Raw genomic sequence first — 22393 nt, forward strand, 5'->3', positions numbered from 1 at the left:
AAGTCTTTAAAACTAGCCCACCTGTATTTTTTGGAAATTATGCTAACAGGAAGGGTGGAGGTATTAATTTAAAAATACAAAAATGAGTATGTAAATTGCACAGCCTATTTCCACCCTTCATTTATTCCATACAGCTTCTTTTTAGTCCTTCTGGTGAGAAAAATCCAAAGCTGGGACAACTTTATCGCATAACTTGAGAGACAGCTGTAAAAACTGCAGCCAGAGTCATTGTTTTAACACATACTGCCAAAAAATGGTCGTACCTTCCATTGGAACGTGTCCTGGCTTCCTGGCATGTTACAGCAGCAAGAAGAACAGTAGCACATGAAGAGCATGGTGAGGTGCAGGCAATCGGATTATTTGACAGTTAGCAATGCGTGACCACTCTCACACACCGTTCGTGGGTATTTGGTGTCTGAGATGCTAGTGTTTTCAGTTCTGCTCTAAGCCTGAAAATTGAAAGATTCAGCTGAAAAAAAAAAAAAAAAAAAAAAAAAAGGAAGGACTATAAGATGAACATATAAAAGTAAAGTTTGATTTAGGGATGCTTGCGAGAAAGTTGAAGGATAGGCCAAACATTTGGGTTCTGGATTGTGTCAGAGCTGATTTACAATTAAGTTCTCATCCTTAGCGCTCTGTGATTCCTTCATTAAAGATCAGGTTTTAATTCTTTGTGTGAGTTTTCCCAGGGTGATCTTAGGAGAGGAATGCAGCTCTGGGCTTGATTCGGTGATCACCTGCCTTTGAGATGAGCATGTAGAAATGCACTTAAAATTCCTTTGGCATTAAAGGAAGCTAAATGTGTGTTTGAGTGGTTTGCTGGGCTCAGAACATTTGCTTAGGCTCTTCCAGTTGGCGTACTGCGTAACGTATTCTTAGTGACGGTCATACCTTGCTGGTGTGTATTCAGGTGTGTAGCCAGGCTTAGGATTTTCATTCCTTATGAATATCAAAACCTTTGTAAGACTTTTCATGTGGCCTGGTTTGGGGTTTAAGCTGTGATCTGACCAGTCCAAGCTGCTTTTGCTTCTGCTAGTCATCTCCTGTCTGCTGCAGGGCTGGCCGTTTGGTGGAAGCTGTGCTCTGTACCTTATTTGAATTTGCTGATCTGGCACCTTTTCCCCCTCTGCCCCTCCTATGTGATAACTTGTTTCAGTAAGTCGATGAAAAAAGCACATGCTTTAGTCTCTTATGAGATAAATCGAAGCTTTTACCATTTGTTATTTTTTCTACCTGGTGAAGCAAGTGTGTTCCCCAGCATCCCTGGGTGGTGCAGGGGTTGCTGCCCACAAATGCGCCTCCGTTTTCCATCGCAGCATGCAGTCAGGGCAGGTGGGATGCATCCAAAACCTGCACTCCTGCTTTCCTTAGCCTACATCTGGAAAGATCTACTTTCTTGTAATGCCTATAGCTATCAGGTTGATTTGACCATATTAGCAGACGTCACCTCAAGCAATTGGGGAAACACAGCCTCTAATAATTGTACTCTTTTAAAAAGCACATGAGCAATGACCAGAGGGGCATTAAAGAGGGATTGTGCCTCTCTCCTATTCCCTTCAAGAAAACAAGCAGGTTTTATCTAGTTGATAATATATGTGGAAAGGAAGGTGTTCCTTATGTTCTTCATGTCTTATCTTTCATACCCAAGCGAGACTTGCACTGGAATATGAGGGCGGAGGTGAGCTAGCCAAAATATTTGCATGCTCTGATGTAGCAGCGCAGAGCTGAGTCCTCAACCTCCAACACTCGCAGCTTTGAACTTGAAATCATATGTGTAGCCCGCATCCAGGGCCCTGGCTGTTTACGATTTGCACTCAGCTTGATATCAGCCTTGGAAATGTAAGTGGTGTTACCAGATGTTGATGTTGTAAACAGGAGTGGGGACCGTGCCAGTTCTCATGTGGCTGGGAACCTGGAGCGGAATCCCTACTCCAGGAGGAGATAAGCTACTTAAAATTACACAAAACAACAATTAGGTTTCACCTTTGGAAAGTAAATGAAAAGAGCTTTAATTGTCTGCTGAAACTGCAGTTTTGTGAAGATTAAATGTAGAATTAATACCAGAAGGTAAAGATTTCTGCAGAAAAAGCAGTATAACAGAAGTTTGGGCTCTGTCTCGTGAATCTGTAACTTCTCTTTGCTCTTGGGTTTTAGCCGGCAGTGGTGATAACTTTGTAATTTACTCCCTGTATTGCATCAGCTTCTTAAAACCTTTGGTAGTTGTCTGTGCAGTGGTGTTTTACTGTGGAAGTGTGGTTCTGAGAATGACCCTGAGCAAGAGGCTGTGGGGAAGAAAAGAGCTGATTTTCATTCTTAAGTACGTTTTAGGCTAGGAGAAGGTGTTGGATTGTCAGGTTTGAATTCAGCAGTGCTAATTGTCGTTATTTAGCTTAAGACTTGATCCTAAGAGATGTCACTGAAGAGGAGGGGGCAATGAAATCTTCATTGCTTAGCCTGGTGTGCAGTGACTAGGGAGAAACCAGATCACATTCACTGGTGGTGCTGGGCTGACCTGCGTAAGGAATATGTACGTAATTTTAAGAACATCCTACTGGTGGTTTTGTTGTCGGATCCAGAATGTAGGAAGGGAAGGCTGTGGCTGGGAATGGCGGTTCCTTGCTGTTCTTTGCACTGAAATCTGAAGCTGCTTTTCGTGTTAGTTATCTTCTGAGTGGTACATGCTCAGGTTCAAAACTATATGTTTTGGAAACTCAGTGTTGATTGTGTGAGAGTAATCCAGATGTAGTATGAACTGAGGAGAAGCCTTGCAAAATTTCTGGAAGGTCAGTGGTGCCTGAAATGGTAGCAAGTGAGATGGTCAGTAAAACACCATCACCTTGCACACCCTCTGAATTCAAAGCGAACGTTTCCAGGAGACACCATGAGCGAGAGCTGTTTTCCTTCCGCCATAAAAAGTCATTTGCATGGCTAACTCACATTGTACATGGCTTCTTAACGCTTGGTTTGGGAGACACTGCTTCCCTGAGGCAGCGACTGGGGAAACGAAGGAAATGTTTGGATAACTTTGAGTTCAAGGGTATTTCTGTCAGACTTTAATGCATCAGTTTATTCATGTTTATTTTTGGGAAGTTGGGGGAGGTGGGGGGAGAGGAGGAAATGAAGTTTTCTTGTAAGCTTTATTAGAGCATGGAGTGGAATATGCAAAGCAAGATTTTAAACAAAATAGCTATTGTTTTCCAAGGTATTTCCAATGGTGAAGCCTTTCGGATGGTACCCCCTCCCCTCCATCTAGGGTGCTGAAGCCTGTGACACCATCCAGCACTCTCACTGACACCCAGCTCCCTTATCTCTGCACTCCTGTGAATTCCATAATGATTTCTAGCCCTGGAAAACAATGCTTTGCCTGTGACAAACTTCTTTCTCATCTATTTGTGAAGTTTTGTGCCGACCCTGTTATGGAATTGAAGCAAGGGGCATAGGAAAGCGTGGGGGGAGTTCCTGGTTTCTGTAGCCTGGGGGTGCTGGGCAGGCAGGACCACAGCCTGGCTGGCCAGATGTTCTTTGTGATGGAGTGTGTGGGGGGTGCACTTGTGCCGGGCTCCGGACAGCGGAGTACTGAGCTTTTCTAAAGCTTCACTAAGTAGGTCTTAAACACCTCATAAGTCAGGTTTGTACACTACTGAGTCTACCTTGTTGTCTTCTGGTTAAATAGAAATTATTCCAACTCGAGAGAGGATTATGTAGCCGAGAAGTAGCAACGTCTCTTTAGTCAAGTGGTTTTCAAAACGAGGGGCCCCTTTAAAACAGGAAGGAATTAAAGCTGTGACTGCTGTGTGGTTTTCATTTTTCTGAGATGCCAGCAGCTTTATTTTCTTACTTAAGTGGGTTTGATACCTGCCTCTCCTACGTGCTGAAGCTGGACAGGGCTGGCTGCGACATGGGGACAGCACGCAGCTCCCGCGGGGTAGGGGAGAGCCCAGCCCTGGCGCGGGGTGCCCTGCAGCTGTGGGGCTGTTCTGGTCCGACAGCCGCCTGCCGCCCAAATCTCCTGCTTGCTGAGGAGCTGCCACCCGTGAGAGTTGCCAGGGATCCTTATTCCCAGTGCCCCTTCTGCAGGTAGCCCACCCCCTGGGCCCCTGCATGCAGCGTGGTATGATAGCAACCAATGGATAAAAAAAAATCTTGATTCCAGGTCTTGCTTTACAAGACAGGAGTGATTTCAAAAAACAGCAATAAGTCAGGAAAAGCCTCCTTTTCTTCTGGCTCTGTAAAGTGAGAGACACTGGCCGGGGTGTCCTTGGAGACCCAGCTTCTGACCTTGGGACAGTCATGCAGGTAGTGGCTATGTAATGTTTCTTCTTCTGGCTCCTTTCTTGTCCAGAGCAAGAGATGGTTTCAGTCTTGAGGCATTGCTAACTGAAATGGGGACAAAAATATAATATATATGTATATACATTGCAGCTACCTGTCAGCTCCAAAGCACCCCCAGAAGCTAGGGGCTGCGTGTGGTATGGAGAGGCAGAACGGGCTGTCTCATAAAGACAAGGACATAAAACATCAGTGGGAATGCAGGGGATAATGTAATGGATTTATAAGTTTCAAATGCCTTCCCTAAACTGCTATGCAGGCTGTCATTAAAATGGAAAATAGATGTAAGGTTGCATAATATATCTACAAAGTAGTGTTTGATTTAACAGCAGTACTTACCATTTGCATTGAAACAGGCTGCAATTGCTAAAATCAGAGGGGAAGCTTAAAGTCCTAATGTTTGATGGTGAATATGGCTGTAGAGAGCAAAATTCTGCTGGCCGTGGTTGATTAATTCTATATGACAAAAGATATAAGATAAAGTGGCATGTATACTGGGATCAATTGCTGTGGGAAGAAATGTATGAGCGTATTTTTTTTGCCTTGACTGGCAAGCTCTCAATCCTGAGACATTAGAGCTTGCTGCCCTCAGTTTTAAGGTTATGAACACATGAAATCCTGACAACTCAGTTATTCATCAGTGTGAAAGCTTACTCGAATGTATCAAACGTATGGGAAGGCTAAATGGATACATCAGCCGTGATTTCAACAGAATATTCTGTCTTGTTAATTTATTTATTTGAGAGGATTAAAGAGAATCTGAACAGCTATCCAGGGTTCCCGAAGGATTTAGTAGCAGAGGCCAAGAAGGACCATTACAACGAAGTGATGAGATCTTTATCACAATTTGTTCTTGTATTAAGCTTAGGGCCTCATGATTGTGCCATAATACATTCTTCCAAAGGAATGTCTAATCCCGAAGGGTAATTTATCACATCGCTTGACGCTTTGTTTCACTGTTTAATTACCACAGTTTTAACAATACGTACCCTTTTTTTCTACAGGGAATTTAATATATACTTTTTTTTTAACCTTCAGTTTTCAACTGCACTTACTGATATTTTTATTTCTGAAGGCATAGGACAAAGCCCCCTCTGCCTTCACCATGCAAAGAAGGAATGAAATGCACCAGACTTCTGTTATTCTCAGTATTGCTAAGCACGGTGTAGGGAGTCAGCAGGCACCTGGGCACAGGGCAGCTGCTAAAGTCAAGGGCAAAATGCTGGATGTTCGTTTAACTTAATGAGAAAATTGTGGAGTCCTTGCAGAGTTTGGTGCTCTGGTCCATGGCTGAAACTCAGGCTGAACAGACATATTCCAGATACAACTGATGAAGCATAGCTGGTGTATGTATAATATGTTATTGTACATATTTTATGTACAATATGTATTATTGTACATAATATGTATGGTATCACAGTCTCCTTTTGCTTGTGAGGACACAGTTGTCCATACAAATACGGGAAAATCCAAGTGGGTGAAGGAGGTGTGTGTGTTGATTTTTTTTAAAAAATTTGTGCTTTCTTCTGAAGAATGATTTGCAGTGGAAAATAACCTTGTGCATCTTACCTTAGTTAATGCCTCTGCTACGGTCTTTCCCTTCACAATGAAAGTTTTATAAGTCCTCATATTGTAATAGAAGTTTTACAGTCGCAAATGATGACAGTTAGCAAAGCATTCACATTTCCCTAGAAAATTGTGTTAAAATAGAGTCTGTGAAGGAGAGAAGAGCTGTGCTTATGCTCTCATTGTTATATCTTCATCTTTATGGTTGTTAACATAGTAATTTGTTTGGGGATTTCAAGGAGTTAATATTCCAGACTTTTCAAATGGGTAAAAAACAGAGGGGAGGGTGGAAAATGAGGGGGTGCTTCTGGTTATTGGGGACTGAGCGTATGCTGGTGGAGATTGGATGTCTGCTTAAATAACGAGTGAACTCACGAACCATCCCATTTCTTATCCTGCTCTGTTCTTGCTTTATTCCCCATAGTCCATCACAGCAATTATATATCACAGAACACTTGGAAATGAAGTATATAAAGCCTTTTCTGGTAGTTTCCAGTAGATATGAACTTGTACTGTTGACCTGTTTTACATTTTACAAAGAATTTGGACTCACGTAGCTGAATTTTTTCACAGTTGACCAAGGACTTGAATCATTTGTGCACCTGCTGAGCAGGTCATCCCTGTCCAGCTGGGTGGATGCTGGGCTCAGTGTTTTGTCCCTCCTGTTCTGGTGGCGATGTGTCCAGTCCTGATCCTTCTGTGTTCCTTTGCCATCTGACTTTCTCAGTACTTCAAATGTATTGCAGTTGTTGCTTCTGGTTGAGAAACATTTCGTTAGCTCGGTGAAGGAGGTTCCAAGGAAGATTTAGGATTTTATTATTGTGTACTTCTTGGTTTTGCTGTATTATAGCCTGCACTGGTTTTGGCTGTGATTAGAACCATAGCAGGCTACTAAACTTTTCCTTGGGACCATCAAGTTGCCCTGGAGCCGATATGTAAACTCTACATTACATATGCAAACTCCAGATAGCCGTTCCAGTTTGCAGAGGAAAGACAACTTTCAGCTTACAGCAGCTGCCTGCTGAGTAGGAGATAACCAGGAAGCTGGTTAAAAAACATAGAGTTTCAGTCTTGTGAGAAATTTCCTCATCTTTCTATTTGCATTTGTTCTGCATCAGAATAAAAACAAATATTTTCAATATTTTCAATCAGAGTGACATTCTTAAATACATTTTTGAGTACTTTCCTTTTTGTTTTCTGTCTAGGTTTTTTAAACATTTAAATTAATATTATTGTTTTTTTCTTTTTTCAGAATGCAGAATTATTATATGATACGGCTTGTCTTTAAAATAGATTATTTTAAAATAATTTAGAACAGCTGCTTTCTAGTGATTGAGTCATCTCATTTTCTAGATTAGAATGTCTTGTTTGTTTTGTAATGAAATGGTTTGATACTTGGAACAAGTAATTAAGATAAATAGCTTACCAACTAGGAGACCAGGTGGGTTTTTTCAGCATCATTCTTATTCCGGGAAAGTGCTATAGTTCTTCTCCAGACATATTTCTGTGCCTTTATTAATTACTCCAGAGTTGGAAATTTCCATAGTTTCTTCTTGAAAATTTTTCAGTGTCTGATTCCCTGAAATTTCTCTCGCTTCAGAGATTTTTGTTAAAGTCAATCAAGAAGAGTGGCAACTTTATGTCTTCATTTCACCTGGATATAATTTGATACATTTATAGATGAGAACCAACTTAAAAGTGATATATTACAGCACTTTTTCTTTCTATAGGAGAAATCTGACACAGAGACATGCATACGCATGAATGCATAGGGCGTAGCACTTCCCAGTTAGTCCAGTGAAGAAATACAAATACCTTCAGTCAATGGAGGTGATGCTGGCTGTAAGAACCGTTGCAGAGCTGGATGGGAGCCTGGGGGGGGTGGGGTGGGGGGGGGGGGGGGCAGCCCGCACTGCAGGAGGCTCCGCTGGCAGGGGCAGGGGGACTGCAGCTGGTTGCAGCTGGTCACAGCTGCTGTGGCTGTGCTGGGGGGCATAGAGGAACAGAGACAGAGCTCTCAGGTGTTAATCCACACTTTGGGGTAGCACTAATATCTAAGGGACAACAGATATCTCACTTGGAAGAGAAACATAAGTTGTTTTTCCTGAGCTGGAAGAGAGTTTGCCTCCTTTTCCAAACAGAGGGCTCTGTTTTCAGGGTTACTTCACCTGTTTCACCTGTGGGTTTGGTGCTTAACCATTAGCACTCAGAAATTGCAGAAATCCATAGAATTCCTCAATCACACACACACAAAATGTTTAACTCCTCAACCACACACAAAAAAAAAAATGTATAGAGGAATGTAATAGCCCTCTTTTTATAAATGGCAAAATGGAGACACAGAGAATGTCAGCTTATCATGGCCATGACAAAAGCCAGCAGAGGTGGGCGCACAGCCCGTAGGCTCTCCTGGCAGTGTCCGTATATATCTTCTTCACCACTTCAGTCATTCTGAGCTCTTGCAGAAAGCAGAGAAGAGCTCGATGCTGACTGATGAGAGCCGTAAGCTGGTAACTGGCTGTATCTGAGGGCACCGTTATGCTCAACAGTCCCATGAATGTTTCTGCTTATGGACTGAATGAAACGGGACCATGTGCACAATTTTGTTCTGTTGTTTTTCTGTTCTCTTGTGTTGCATCCAGGTACTGTTCACGTATTACAATGTTGTGTTTTGGGGACAAGGATTGCTTTCTCTGAATGTCTGCACATTACCTGGTAAAACAGGGTTCATATCTGTTGGAACAGAGTCTCCGCTGCAGAAACAGTAATCTCACAGTTTAGCTATGCCATGAGTCTCTCTTTACTGTAGCTTATATATCCTAAAAAAAAAAAAAAAGGTTTGGGAAATACTGAAGTCTGGTCTGAGCAAGCAGTCTTTCTGAAAATTGACCCACTCTACAATCTCAAATCATGGACACACTCTCTCAAGAACAGTTTTCTCCTTCTCCACTTCTCATGGTTGACCCAGGTTGTGTTACGGTCCCCTGTACTCATATTCTCTGCTATAGCCAACAAGAAATAGACTGTTTTGTTTTTCTTTTTTAAATCAGTGACTTTTTTTTTCCCCTCTTGAAAGCTTTTCTGGCTCTATTTGCCTTGAGGCGATAGTTCTTTTAATGAAGAAAAATAAGTTTTTGTAGTGATTTTAGAAGTGGTGAAGGTAGCTGAATACTTTTATTTATACAGAGATCAAGGAGAAGTGCGTCTTCCACTTACATTTATAGCCTCCTCTTTAATGTGCTTGAAAAGAAATACCACTGAATTTGCATAGACTGCTACCTGGACATCCTGTGAGTGCAGTTTTCAGTGGCCCAGCAGTAGGAAATTCTCTTTCTTTTTCCCAAACTCCTATTTTTGCTGGTTCTCCCTCAGAATTTTATAGAATTGCTATTTCTTTAGCACTTGATTTGCAAATAGAGCACACAGATTACATCTGTTCATTCCTACCAACTGGATTAAATGCATTTTTCTTTCTGGATTTTTGTATGGCACTCACTGGGTCGTGACTCTTAATTTAATGTGTTTGTTGCTTGCTCTAACTCTAAATGGTGCTTTTACAGATTCCTTTGCCTTGAAACACCTTGATGCAATCATCAATTTAAGAAACAGTTCTTAAACTGTTAAAATATTGTCCTATAACATGCCGCATTGGATGGTCCTCACCTCACCTTAGGAAAAGGACTGAGTGTAAAGATTTCTCCTCCCTGTATTTAATTTTTTTTTGTTTGTTTTGATGACCATTATGGGATCTCTCTCTTTCTCAGGTTTCTAGCAAGTAATAAAAATTTAAAAACTGGTTGTAATTCCTGGAGAAATTAGTGGGTTTTCAATAAAATCATCTGCAAGCCTCCTTAGTTATAATTCCTTTAAGAGTTCTGCTTTTGTAATTTCTTGCTGCCCTGTAGGACTAGTTTAATTCATGGCCCTTCTCCATTACACTGCCTTGTCTTGGGTGTCAGCTCTAAATTGTTCTTCTCTGTCCAAATAACAGGATTGACACAGTCACACCCTTCTTTCATGTCAGGAGCATCAGTCTCTGTCTCTTATTTATCCTGTTATTATTAAACTGCACCTTTTTAAACATTGTATATTTATTTTTCCTCAGAATGTAACCTTTCCCTCCTGTCATAAAGCAAGTGACTTACAAATTTTCAAAGGCTCTTTCAGCAAAGCTGGGAATTAGATTCTTGTGGAGTCCTTCATAAAAAATTGAAGACATCGTGTATTAACATACATTGATTTATTCATAGTGTTTCATTACAAATAAGCGAGGATCCCGTAATATCAGGAAAGGTTAGGAGAGCAGTGGAGCACGTTATATTTTATTGACAGCTCCATTGAAATTGAGCTGCCTTTTTGGATTGAATTTGGAACGCAGGCAAGGAATTGGCTGGTAAATAAGTCATGAGTTTTACTCGCAGGTATCTGTATATGAGCAGGGATGCCATGGGTAAGCGTAACACAGCTCGAGCAGCATTTTGAAGGTGTGCTTTCAGCTCGGATTCCTCTAGAGGTGTGTTAGCACCAGCCGCGTGTGTATTTGCGAGCGGCTCTCCAGGTCTGTAACCCTGCTGACTCACGGTCCCAAGCACCCACCCCCCCCCAGGCATAGGACCACGTGTGAACCTGCCATAAGCGTGGAGCAGGGGGAGGGAAATGGTACCCAAAGCTGGCTTACAGGCACAGGGGAGAAGAAGAGAAGGGCTTTTGTCTAAAGACTTGGTGATACTTATTTCATTTAAACATCCAATTTCATTTTGGTCTAGTCTCTTTAGCACAGAAAAAGACTTCCAAAACTTCTGTTGTCAGTAAAAGGCTCCCATTGTTTTCAGCAGCCTTGTGAGAAGACCAATTGCCAGAAGAAAAAAAATATAATACTTGATGGAAAATGTATGCCTGTTTGCACCAAAAGTTTTTGTATGCTCTGGGGGATTGTATGGGAAATTCTTATGAAAATTCTGCTGGTCATGCTGTGTGTGCTCTGGTTTGGCTGCAAAAGTTCTGAGCTTTGGAATAAAAAGCAATTATTTGCAGCTTTTGTTTTAAACCGACACATGCTGAGGTTTTAGTGGCGAGAAGAAATTAGCATTTTCCCTAAGTAGAGCCTTGGAAAATATTGTCATGTTTGTTTGACAGCATCCAAATACAGAACCAGTCACCAGAGATACTGAAATACTATCTGTCCTGGTATTTTCGGTGTCTAGACTCAAGAGATGACAAAACTGGGGAGCAGGGAAAGGCCAGGTGCAGAAAGCCCCTTATCACCTTGTCCTTGTTCTTCATTTGCAGATTACATACAAGGCCGTTGGGTCTCTGGATCCCAGTGCTGACCTGTCCAGCCAAAGAGGGAAAGTCTTCAAACTAAGGAATGAAACACATCACCTCTTTGTAGGATTATACCCAGGGACTACGTATTCATTCACCATCAAAGCCAGCACAGTCAAGGGCTTTGGGCCACCCATCACAACACGGATTGCAACTAAGATTTCAGGTACTGCTTTGGAGAAGAGAAAATAACTTTATAAGGATTCATTCTTTAGACCCTGCAGCTGATGCATAAAACGATAAAAAGGTCTTTAGCTTAGTGTCTCATAGTTTCATAGGGCAAATTTTTCAAACGACCACAATCCTGTATCGCTGCGTGTGTGGGTTACAAATGCAGTGGTTAATCTGTGGGCGTCTTAAAATATCCACAAGCACCTTTGTGGAACATTAAAAATGAGAGCCTTTGTTAGTTCTACAAATGAACTATCCCTATAATAATTGCTGGTATTATCTGCATGGCTGGGGAAGCTCCTTCAGTAGTGTGACTTTTATTTTCACAATGCACAAAAATGGATGTAACAAAGTAATTGAATTAATAGTGCAAGGAGACTAAAGGAGAAAAGCTGGTTTTGTGTTTTCTTTCTAAGGGCAGAGCGAGGGCTTGAGGTAGACAAGTATATGAAAGGCACTAAAATCAGGAGGCACGGCAAAGAGAAGGTGCATGTTTCTCTAGGGAAAAAAAGGAAACTTAGGCTAGCTATCAAAATAAAAAGAAAAGATGGATAAAGGGATGGTAGAGATGATATTGGGCAGACAAATATAGATTTTAATTTCAAAATTTAATTGATAGCACTAAAGTAGGTTCTCTAACAGTTTAAAACTGTCATTTTTTGGAATACCTTAACTGTGTTTTCAGTAAAGCCAAAATAAAAGTTTGGCACATCCAGGACACTTGTAATGCTTGAAATTATGGCTGGGTGCCGTGGAAAAGCGTGCACTACAGTGCATATTTTCCATTGCCCTATTTCAAAATTGGTTTAATAAAAATAAGTTGTTAGTAGTAAGTGACAGTGTGAATTTTAAGGAAGCAAAAGGTATCCGTTCCCTCCACTAGGCATCAGCGGGGACTGGACTATTAACATTTAGTGCAGAAGCTGGTGTCTCAGCCACTTGAAGCAAAGCCATTAACTGTCCTAACAGCTCTGTGGACTGTTAGGGTTTATGCAGCCCTACTGCTAAGGGAAGGCACAACGTGCACTGTATTCACTTGTTACCAGAGAAATAAAATAGCACAGTAAATGGCAGTGCTTTTTCTCTCTGATTCAGTTTCTTTGCATTTTATTATTCAGTGAGTGCTTAAATTGTGTTAAAGCCTGCGTGATTATTAGCTGTATGCACACCAATCTTGGCTTATTGTACTTTTTTTTCTTTTTTCTCTTTTTTCTTTTTTCTTTTTCCACCTTCCAAACACCTGATTCACAGTAGGTAGGCACAGACTCCATGCAGGCATTTGGGTAGTCTCTGACATTCGATTATCTCATTGCATGGTCAGTCCGTCAGTCCTACGTATGTAATTTGGAAATTACTGTTAAACTTGCTCTGAGAGGCAATCCCAAGGTTAGTAGAGAGAAGAAGGATTTTTGCATTGACTGGAATGTCCTTGTAAGACTATATAGATTTTAATATGAAAAGTCATCTATGCTGTAGCAATGTGTGTGTATATGTTTATATGGACACACTTGTTTTTCTCTTAGTCATAATTAAATGGCAGAATTCCTAGGGATTTCTCTTTGGGCAGGAGCGGGATCTTGCAGAACAGGCATTACATTGATGAGCAATGCTTGCTGTTTTAGAGACATCGCTGCCAATTGTCATTTTATTGAGGTACTACACAACTGTCCCATGTTGAGAACACAAGAAAACTACTATATCTTATTTCAGTGTCTTGTGTCTAATACAGACTCTGATTGCTAAATTACATGCAGTACCATTAGCTAGTCCTGCCAAGATGTACGTTTCTTGCGTTTAGTTCTTGACTATATGGTGTCTGTAAGTAACATTGCAAATTCTCTGGGGCAGGTGCAGTGTTTTACAGAGGAGATAGCTAAACAGGTCTCATGCACAGCCAGGAGACAGAAAATCATAGACTGGCGTGGGTTGGAAGGGGCCTTAGAGATCACCTAGTTCCAAGCCCCGCCGTGGGCAGGGACACCTGCCACCAGCCCAGGCTGCCCCAAGCCCCGTCCAGCCTGGCCTTGGGCACTGCCAGGGATGGGGCACCACAGCTGCTCTCAGCAAACTGGTCCAGCGCCTCGCTACGCTCACAGTGAGGAATTTCTTCCGGACATGTAACCTAATCTCCCCTCTTTCAGCTTAAAGCCACCCCCTTGTCCTGGCACTACAGGCCCTTGTAAAAAGCCCCTCTCCAGCTTCCTTGTCAGCCCCGCTAGGCACTGGGAGCTGCTCTAAGGTCTCCCCAGAGCCTTCCCTTCTCCGGGCTGAGCCACCCCAACTCTCTCACCCTGTCTCCACAGCAGAGGTGCCCCAGCCCTCTGAGCACCCGAGCTAGCATATCAGAAACAATTTATTGGCACCAGTGCAGCCCCACTGGGCTAGAAGAAGCTGCTTTAAGAAGGATGATGGAGCCTACAAAGGCAGAGCCCAGCCTGTTCCTGGTGTCCGAACTGGCCCTGCGACCTTTTTGTAGTGCTGCCATGTGCTGTAGCTCTGGTCAGGGCTGGCACTTATCTTGCTGTGGCATCTCCAGCAGATATGGTGATCTCTGGTATAGAAGACCACTGGTGACATGCATCTTCTTTAAATGACTCACACTGCTTCCCCTTGAAGCAGAGCACCTTTTTCAGAGAAATCCTCGTTAAGGAATTGGCATTCATTCTGAACTCATTGCCAGCTTATTGACAGGGAAGTCAGTAGCTGAGCCGATAATAGCAACCACCATTCTTGGCGGTTTTCAGGCATTTAGATAAAAATTCTGATTGTAAACAGGATTACAGTGGAAATCACTGTGAGAGGATTAAATATGGGGTCCCCCGTGATGCAGCTTGTCCTTGTGAGTTACAGATGAACTATTTGTGTGAATTCTTCTGTTTGCTTTATCCTTTAAAGATATTTCAACAAAACTTGCATCTTTGGAATAAATTTGATGCTGCTCTGATCTCATGATCTCTTCAGTTTTTCTACAGTAAAAATTGTCACAAACAGATGTTTGCTATTGGGGAAAGAAGAAGTAATAAGTGAAATATTTTTGCTAAGGAAAGCTATCCTATTTTCGTGAAATGATCCTAACAGAAGATAACAAAGCAGAAGTAGAAAGTAGACTTTGGCTAAGTGTGAATATACAGTGTTTTTCTGTTTTGCTTTGGGGAACACTTCAGCGAAGTGATGGTGGTACCATGGCTGGGTACTGCCCGAGTACACTGTTGGAAGCCGTACCAGCCCGCTGCATGTTGATTCAGCATCACTAAAGCACTGGGGTAAAATGTCATGGATTCGAGTGCTAAGATAACCTGCCTAGTTGGTGCTTCTCTCTTTTCATCTTTCGTGCTTTACAACACACCCTCCAGCCTATCAAGGAGACAGCTGAAGTCTATGTATTAAAAACTCTGAGATGTGAGAGGTCTAATTCAATGTCCAGAACAGTGAGCAAGAGCCAGGTTTCCTGGGTGCTGTTCTTAGTTCTGCCACTGATTTCACTCATCCTGAGTGGTCTTTTTATAATGTCCATGCAGTTTTCTTTCTTCACCTTTAAAACTAAAGGAATGATCCCATCTCAAAGGATTACTAGGTCTTAAAAATTTAAGACAGGGTTTTCAAAGCCTGTCTGAAGATTTGGGCATCCAATTCCTGTTTAATTTTAATAGGAAAATAGTGTACAAATAGTTAAGTGGTTTTTACAATTTTGGCCATAACATTGGGAAGTATTTTGATGTTTCATTTGAGAGATGTTAAACGGTCTCCAAGAAATGTTCCTATTGCGTTGCCATCACTACCAAAGGCAGTAACTGGTGTATAATAATATGTCACTCTTTGTTCTGCTGTAGCACCATCGATGCCAGAATACGACACGGACTCCCCCCTGAACGAGACTGATACTACCATCACGGTTATGCTGAAGCCTGCTCAGTCCCGGGGAGCACCTGTCAGGTAGGTGTTTTGTCTTCTCTTTTCACAGTTCTCCTCTCTCCCTCCTCCCCAGGCTTCACTCACGCCTCTCTCATTCTCATCTGATAATGCAGCTGCTGAAAGTGAACGCTGACTAAAAGGCCAACTCTGCTGTTGATTCTGCCTTTCACAGTTCCCTTTTATAAACGCCTCAACCTACTTGCCTCCTGCTGTTGACCTCCGGGAAGGATTGCTGATAGCATTGCATGGGGTTATTACCCTTTCAGCATCACTTCAGAAGCCTTTGCAGCTCGGCAGCACAGCAGTACGTGCTGCTCTGTGCACCGAGCATTGCCATCCAAAGGTGGAGGCTTCAGGTCTCCATCTCCTGCCCTCTCTTCCATGATGTACAAGGTCTTTTTGTAACTATCGTACGAATGCCCCAATGATCTTTAATGCTTGCGGGATGCGTTCACTCAGATTCTGGATCTAACCGCACTCCTCACATCTTCATGTTGTAATCTGGCTGGGTATGGAATGAAGCAGTGATCTAGTCCAGAAAAGATGCACCCTGGTTCAGCGAGGCTTCGCAAGCTTTAGGTAAGCAGTTTCCACTGGCAGAGGAGAGGATTTAGGGGCAGGGAGCTGAGCAGGTCCCAGTGGAATAGAGTGGGGACCTTGCAGAAAGCATTGCTGACTGCCTCTGAGATGCCTCCCGTTCTTAGTGATGAGGTGCTGGAATGGGACACAGCTGCAGATCTCTCCCTGACTGTGGAAACACGACTCTTGGAGGTCTGTAAGGTCTGTACTTCATTGCTCTCTTCTGTCCGGGTGAGTTTGCACATGGCAAAAGCAGCAGCACACTCGAACAGACCTCCCTTCCGAGCTGGCCGTGCCTTATCAGCCGGTGGCAGGAGTGCCAGCTGGTCATTCATCCCGCAGCCGCCTCAGCTGACAGCATGAACTGGAATTGCTTACGATAAAAATTGTGGCTGCTGCTTTGCGGGGGTATCCAGGAGCTGTGGCCTCCTGGTAGGCTCTTCAGGCTTCTACCTCCAGTTTTGACAAGAGACTCCTCAAATTTTTCCTGTGGGTGGTATTTTAAAAACCCATAGCCCCTTCTTTCAGAGGGACCTGTGTTTCTACACCCCACTGACAGGTTCTTAGTGCTTCTGAAGGATGCCCCACTAGGTATTCAGGGGCAGTAAACTGCCTGATCTGATGGACTATCCTGTTGGTGGCCCACCCTGTGTCACAGGGTTCCCCTAACAAGCATTGATACTCTGAAGAAAAAAAATCTGCTCTTTAAGACATAGCACCATCCCTTTTCTGTTTTTTTCTGAGTAACGTATTTTAAAGTTTCCTTTTCAATCTCTGCTACTCCATATGAGCAAATTTAGAAGCCTGTTTGCTGAGTCCTTTAGGGATGTTTTTCTGCTGGAAAAGAGCAGTAAAATCACACAGCTCTGTTTTGTTTTATTTCTTTATATGGGGGAACATTCCTGTATCTCGTTTTACCACCTGCTGTCTTAAAAGTGTTGCTATTTTGTCTTTTTATTGAAAACTCTTGTGATTTTTCTCAAAGTCCATTTACTATACTTTAACTGCATTCAGTGAACAATGTCTTTTCCAGCAAATGCATCTGGTAGATGATTTGGTAGAGATTTTTATAAATTTTCACTCTGGTTTCTTTTAATTGCATTGTAGGCTGTTACACACACATTTGCAGAGTGTGCAATATTTATATGCCACATCTAAGTGATAAGATTATTTCTTTTTAGACGGCTGTTTCATTGATGTAGAGACGTGGGTAGGAAAACCAGAATGGATGAGGAGGGCAAGGGGGAGGGCATCTTGGTGAGAATTTTAGCTTTTTATTAACTATGAATGTGTGAATACCTTTCCCTGTGTAACCATATAGATTGTTTTAAGTCTAGCCTCAACAAATCCAGTTACTTCAGCTCTGGATTTTCCCAGCCTCTTCCCTTTCCTTTCAGTCTGCTCTGCATACCCTTCAATTTGCGTAAATTCTCTGGAAATGCCATATCCAAAAGCAGGTAGCATTCCCTTGGAGGCCTCAACAGCACTCATCAGATTAGGAGAAAACATACTGTGAACTGCTTGTGACACTCTTAACACACAAGAATTAGGTGTTTTTTCCTCCTCGGTGTCTTTTTTTTTGTGTTCTAGCTGAGATCCAATGAATCCTCTTTCTTGTTGTCTGGTTAGCTGTTCTACCTTTTGGTGCGTGTGTTTTATTTCTCCTTTACAAGTATAGTATTTTCCATTCTTCTCAATTAAATATAATAAAATTGATTTTCAAAACGCATTAAAATTCTGATACAAACTTAAGTGACTTTAGAGCCCCTCTTAGTCTGATGCTGGGCTCTGTTCAGTTACTGAAGGCATTAATGCAAATGCAGATTTGAGACAAGTGACTGGGAAAGCTCCGTGGGAGCAGCGAGGTGGCACGGAGGTGACGGGGGGATCCCGCACGGTGCAGTGTGCTGATCTCCTGCCTTCCCTTCCAGATGTGGCCACGCTTTCCTAGATCCCTTCCCTTTTCATGCTGACCTTTCCTATCCCAGCCTGCCTGAGATGGGTTTGAAAAGATACTTGAAAGTAGTCTGGAATAGGTTGGGTTTGTTTTTTTTTTTCCTCACAACGTTTTATAAAACCTCTGATATTCACTGTGCAGGAATAGGTTGCCCCTCATCTCATCAACCTGACAGTTCCTGCTCTGCAGGGCCTCTGTGTTTTTACTATAGTCCTCCCAAAATGATGATGGAAAAAAAAGTACTATACAATAATTATTCTTAATATTTCCTCTTGTATGCTGGGGATGGTGAGTTGGAGTACATGTAGGGGTGTGACTGTAAACTAGAATCTATACGTAAGATAGTTATGTGACTTTGTCTCGTGTCTTTTCGTTCTGCTGTAGTCTGAGCAGCATACAGATGGAGTATGGTCTGCAAGAGCATTTTTAGAGGAATATTGTAGAATATTTAAAATAAGAGGCGTTGGATTTCCATTCATCTGAAATGCATGTACACCAAAGCCAAAGTCACTTTCAACATTAAGACATTTCTGATGTTCCCCAGTGTTCATGATAAATAACTTTAATTAAGTTGTTTATAAAACTAACGATCATGAACTCGGCATTATTAACAATCTATAGATAACAATGAAGACACTTTCATATGATCTAATAGGAATAATATAAACTTAGATCTTCTTTGATCTATTTTGCCTATTGCCAAAATAAAGATGAAGCCTCTGCCGGCATAAATATTCTCCCTTGTGGCGAAGGCATTTCATTCTTGCCTTTATTTTCCATGGTATAACCCGCAGAGCTTGACTTCATGTTGCCCTTTAAAAACAACTTTTAGGTGTTCTCATATCAATCTAAAACCTGTGAATGGTGCTATGATTGATTTGCTGGAGACTGACATTTATCTATAATAGATTCAGAAGAGGAAAGAAGAATGCAAGTGTTCTCAATCTTTACTCTTCAACTCTTCCCTGAAAATCTCCAATGTGATTTTGAGGATAGTTCTGCCTTTGAATCTGTTATTGTCGGGAGGGCTGAGTCAGCCCTTCATAGATTATTCACATATGACATCTTTAGACCTCTATTTGAGAATTTATATCCCATTCACTGCTTGAAAATACCACTGTGAGGGATTTTATCCCGGTGACATGTCCACTGGGCTGGTTTTTCTGTGTTGGCTGTTTGAAAGTCCATCTGGTTTATTAACATGTGGTTGGTTCTATCAATCTACCTATATTACTGTTATGGAGAACATCAAATTTCCAGAGCATGTATTAGTTTTGAGGATTTCAGAGTTTAAAGAAAAGCTCACCTTAGGTGTGATTGCCCTGTCGATATGCTGCTCTGTGTAGTGGAGCTGTAGGACACTGTAGAAGGACTTCAGAGAAGAGTTTGCAATTGTTTTGGGGGCTGTCAGACAGTGGAGAACTTTTTTGTTGGAAAAAAGATGAATTTAATCTCCCTATCTTCCTGCCGTTCTCTGAGGTTTAGCCACCTGACCCCTGTACTGTACTAAATAACAGTATTATTAGGACAGAGGTATTTAATCTTTGCACCTTCCTTAATGCATACAGAAGTTGTTGGGGAAATATATATATATATATATATGCTTGCAGTGTAAGTAGCATGTGTAAGTGATCCTGAAGAAATATATTCAGGTAAGAGTCATTTATTGTGTATGCAACGGTCAGATGCCTGTAATCACTTTGGTGGTGAGGAAGGAAGGGTTAGTTTATTAAATGTACATCTTAAAGGAAATAGGTAAATCTAAATAGGAGAATGGGAGTTTAAGTATTTTAAATATATTTAGAAGTACTGAGTAAAGGTGAAACAAATATTTTGCCATCAACAACCAGGCAGTAGGAGAAATTAATTTATATGAACCAAGCCCCATGTTACTCGAGTATTATCATCCGATTCTTTGTCTTCCAAGCATGAAATAAAGGAAATATTTTTGGTCTACGTGATGCTAAACAAATGCAGAGAAAACAGCTGTAGTGTTATTTAACAGAACACCTAAGAACGATGTTTTTTTCTGGTTTTGTGCTCAAGCTATTCTCCAAGCAAACAATCCCACATGATGTATCTGTGTACTTATAAATTCCTACACATAGTAACAAATGAAAATTTTCTGGACTGGTATTGCTTCCATTTTATATTGGAGAACGGAGACTTTGACTAGATAAAACTTGCCTTCCATTTTGTCTGCAACAAAGTAGAAATTGAAAATCTCTGGAGCCATAGGCTATAACTTTAATCTCCAGATAATTCTTCTCTGTGTGTGTGTTTTATGTTCTCAGGCATCCTCTGTTCATCCTGAGCTTACATTTCCTATATCCCTCTTGCTAGCATCCTTCTTTAGATTTTGTTTTTAATGTACAATAGTTCTTTCCATCCTTGTGAAGGAGTGGTCTACAAGCCTAGTGACCTTGGTTCTGTGGTGGAGGAGGAATGAGACAAGAAGCTATAAACCTGCAATATCTGCTGGGGGTTTTGTTTTATTTTACAGGTGATGGCTTTGGTGTATAGATCTCCATAGCTATATAGGGAGCGATGCTGTTCAGCTCGCTGCTTTGCAGCTTCTTAGTGGCATCATGTAAGCTTGCCTCAGGCATTTATGTTGATAATTAATTCATTAATGCCAAGAAAGGGTGGCAGTTTCTTGTTCTTAAAACTCCCACGCAGTGTACCTTGTGTTTGAAAATAAAGACTGGAGTCAAGGATCAGCGAAACGATAAAAAAGGTTCTAATGTTGAAAGCTATGGGAAGCATAACAAATTAATGTGCCCTTGGTAATTCTGAAAGTTCAGCTGCCTTGATAGGCATGTTATAAATACCTGGAAAATAAAACTCCTGGCTTGCTTTTTCTAAACGCATTCAAATGTATGCATCACATGACTTGGTTGATTGAATACAGGGCAAACAGTCATCACATTAGATCTTTTCATTTTGTAGTATCTAATGAGGAATGAGATTATCAATCTAGGCCTCTGATATTATAAGCCTAATTATCTGTATTAATTAACATCTCCTATAATATACCTCAGGGATATTGTTCTGAAATCACTCAAGCTGGGTTTCTCCCGCATGGCACTCTGCCTTTAATTTAGGCCAGAGTTTGAAGGTAAATGAGTGAGTTTCTTTCCTCTTAGCTATGAACCAGATCTGCTTTTTCTTTAACAATGTGTGAATGTGAGAGAATGAGAACTTGGGTGAGAGGCGTGGAATCATGGCAGCTGCACAGATTAGCGTGATGATTTTGATACCGAGAAGGACTGGAGCAGAGTTGCATGGTAAGCATTGCCAGGCTTGTCCTCCTCAGCATGTCCAAACCCTGGTGAGCTGCCCAGAGCCTCGCCAGAGCCTGAGCACATGCTTCCATTTCAGCTGGAGTTGTTGCAGGGTGGCTTTACATCATGCATGACAACTTCAGCAGTTCTTGATGTTATTCTGAATCTTAGAAGTGCTTTGCCTTCTGTTATCAGGAGAGAAGCAGAATGGAGATACAGGGATGCAGCAGGATGCAAGGTGACAACCATAATTATCAGGAAAGAATATTTAGCCTTTTATGTAGTACAGCGTAATTAGCTGAATGGATGTTTCTAGGCTTTTTTAGTTCCCCCTGAAGAGTAAGGTGTTGGCCCTAAAAAGTGAGGAGCGAGGCCATTTGGGGTCTATTGTCTCATCTGGTACAGGACAATGCGTTTTTTTTTACTGGATCAGCGTATGTTAGTCTGAGAATACTGTCCCTTAAAAGGTCCTAAAACTGCATTTGCCCGTTTATCAGCCCTCAGAAACACAGCCCTTCTGTGAGCCTGGGCGACCTGCCGTGTCTTACTAACTGTTCCACAGGGAGCTTTGGCAGTAGGCAGAAATGGGAGAGGAAATCCATAAAATCTGCATATATTTTAATGGTAATATTTTAACAATCAAATTACACATAAAGCCAATTCTTTTGTGTCAAGCAGCATTTTATTAGCTCTACAATGAAGCTTTTGCTAACACTTTTTAGTTTTATGAAGGCCTGAGGATACTGAGTGGGGAGTGAATGTTTTTGCATAAATATTTTATGCTGACCGCATAAACTGTCAGATTAAATTCCCGCAATCAAAAGGTTAATGAAGTCTGAACTTTAAGATGAGAATCACAAATGGATGGCTGTTGTGTCACATCAAGCTGTTGGGTGGTAAGATGAGGGACCAGGAGGACAAACCCATGGTTACCAGTGTGAAGGTTTCTTTTTCCAAGACATTTCTTTGCTTCATAGCTCCCAGGGCCAATACGCCCCTTCCTTGTTATCACAGGATAAAAGGGTAATAGCAAACTGTAAAAAAAAAATAAATATTTAAATCAGAAACTCTGAATCTTGAGGCATACTACCAAGCCTCCTTTTGCCTGTGAAAGCCCTTGGATCAGACCCTTCGATGGGCTGGACGGAGCTTGACCACAGCTACTCGGGGTCAGAGCAGCCCACGGGAAGGAGCTTGGCTCTTTTTGTGGACCACAGAGAATGATTTACCTAATTGAAGCAGCTCCTTAAGATACTGAAAATGAGACGGG

General features: G+C 41.8%; 1 protein-coding gene across 4 annotated transcripts in view; it reads left to right on the forward strand.

The window, feature by feature from the left end:
• Positions 1-22393, forward strand: part of PTPRT (protein tyrosine phosphatase receptor type T) — a 467104-nt gene that overhangs the window by 327734 nt on the left and 116977 nt on the right. For all 4 annotated transcript variants that reach the window (XM_080405963.1, XM_080405961.1, XM_080405964.1 and 1 more), the window contains exons 10-11: positions 11185-11386; positions 15222-15324. In XM_080405963.1, the coding sequence (XP_080262089.1) occupies positions 11185-11386; positions 15222-15324 (305 nt within the window). The remainder of the gene's footprint in view (positions 1-11184; positions 11387-15221; positions 15325-22393) is intronic.

This window comes from Falco punctatus (genome assembly GCF_963210335.1).
Source record: "Falco punctatus genome assembly, chromosome: 10".
Taxonomy (NCBI): Eukaryota; Metazoa; Chordata; class Aves; order Falconiformes; family Falconidae; genus Falco; species Falco punctatus.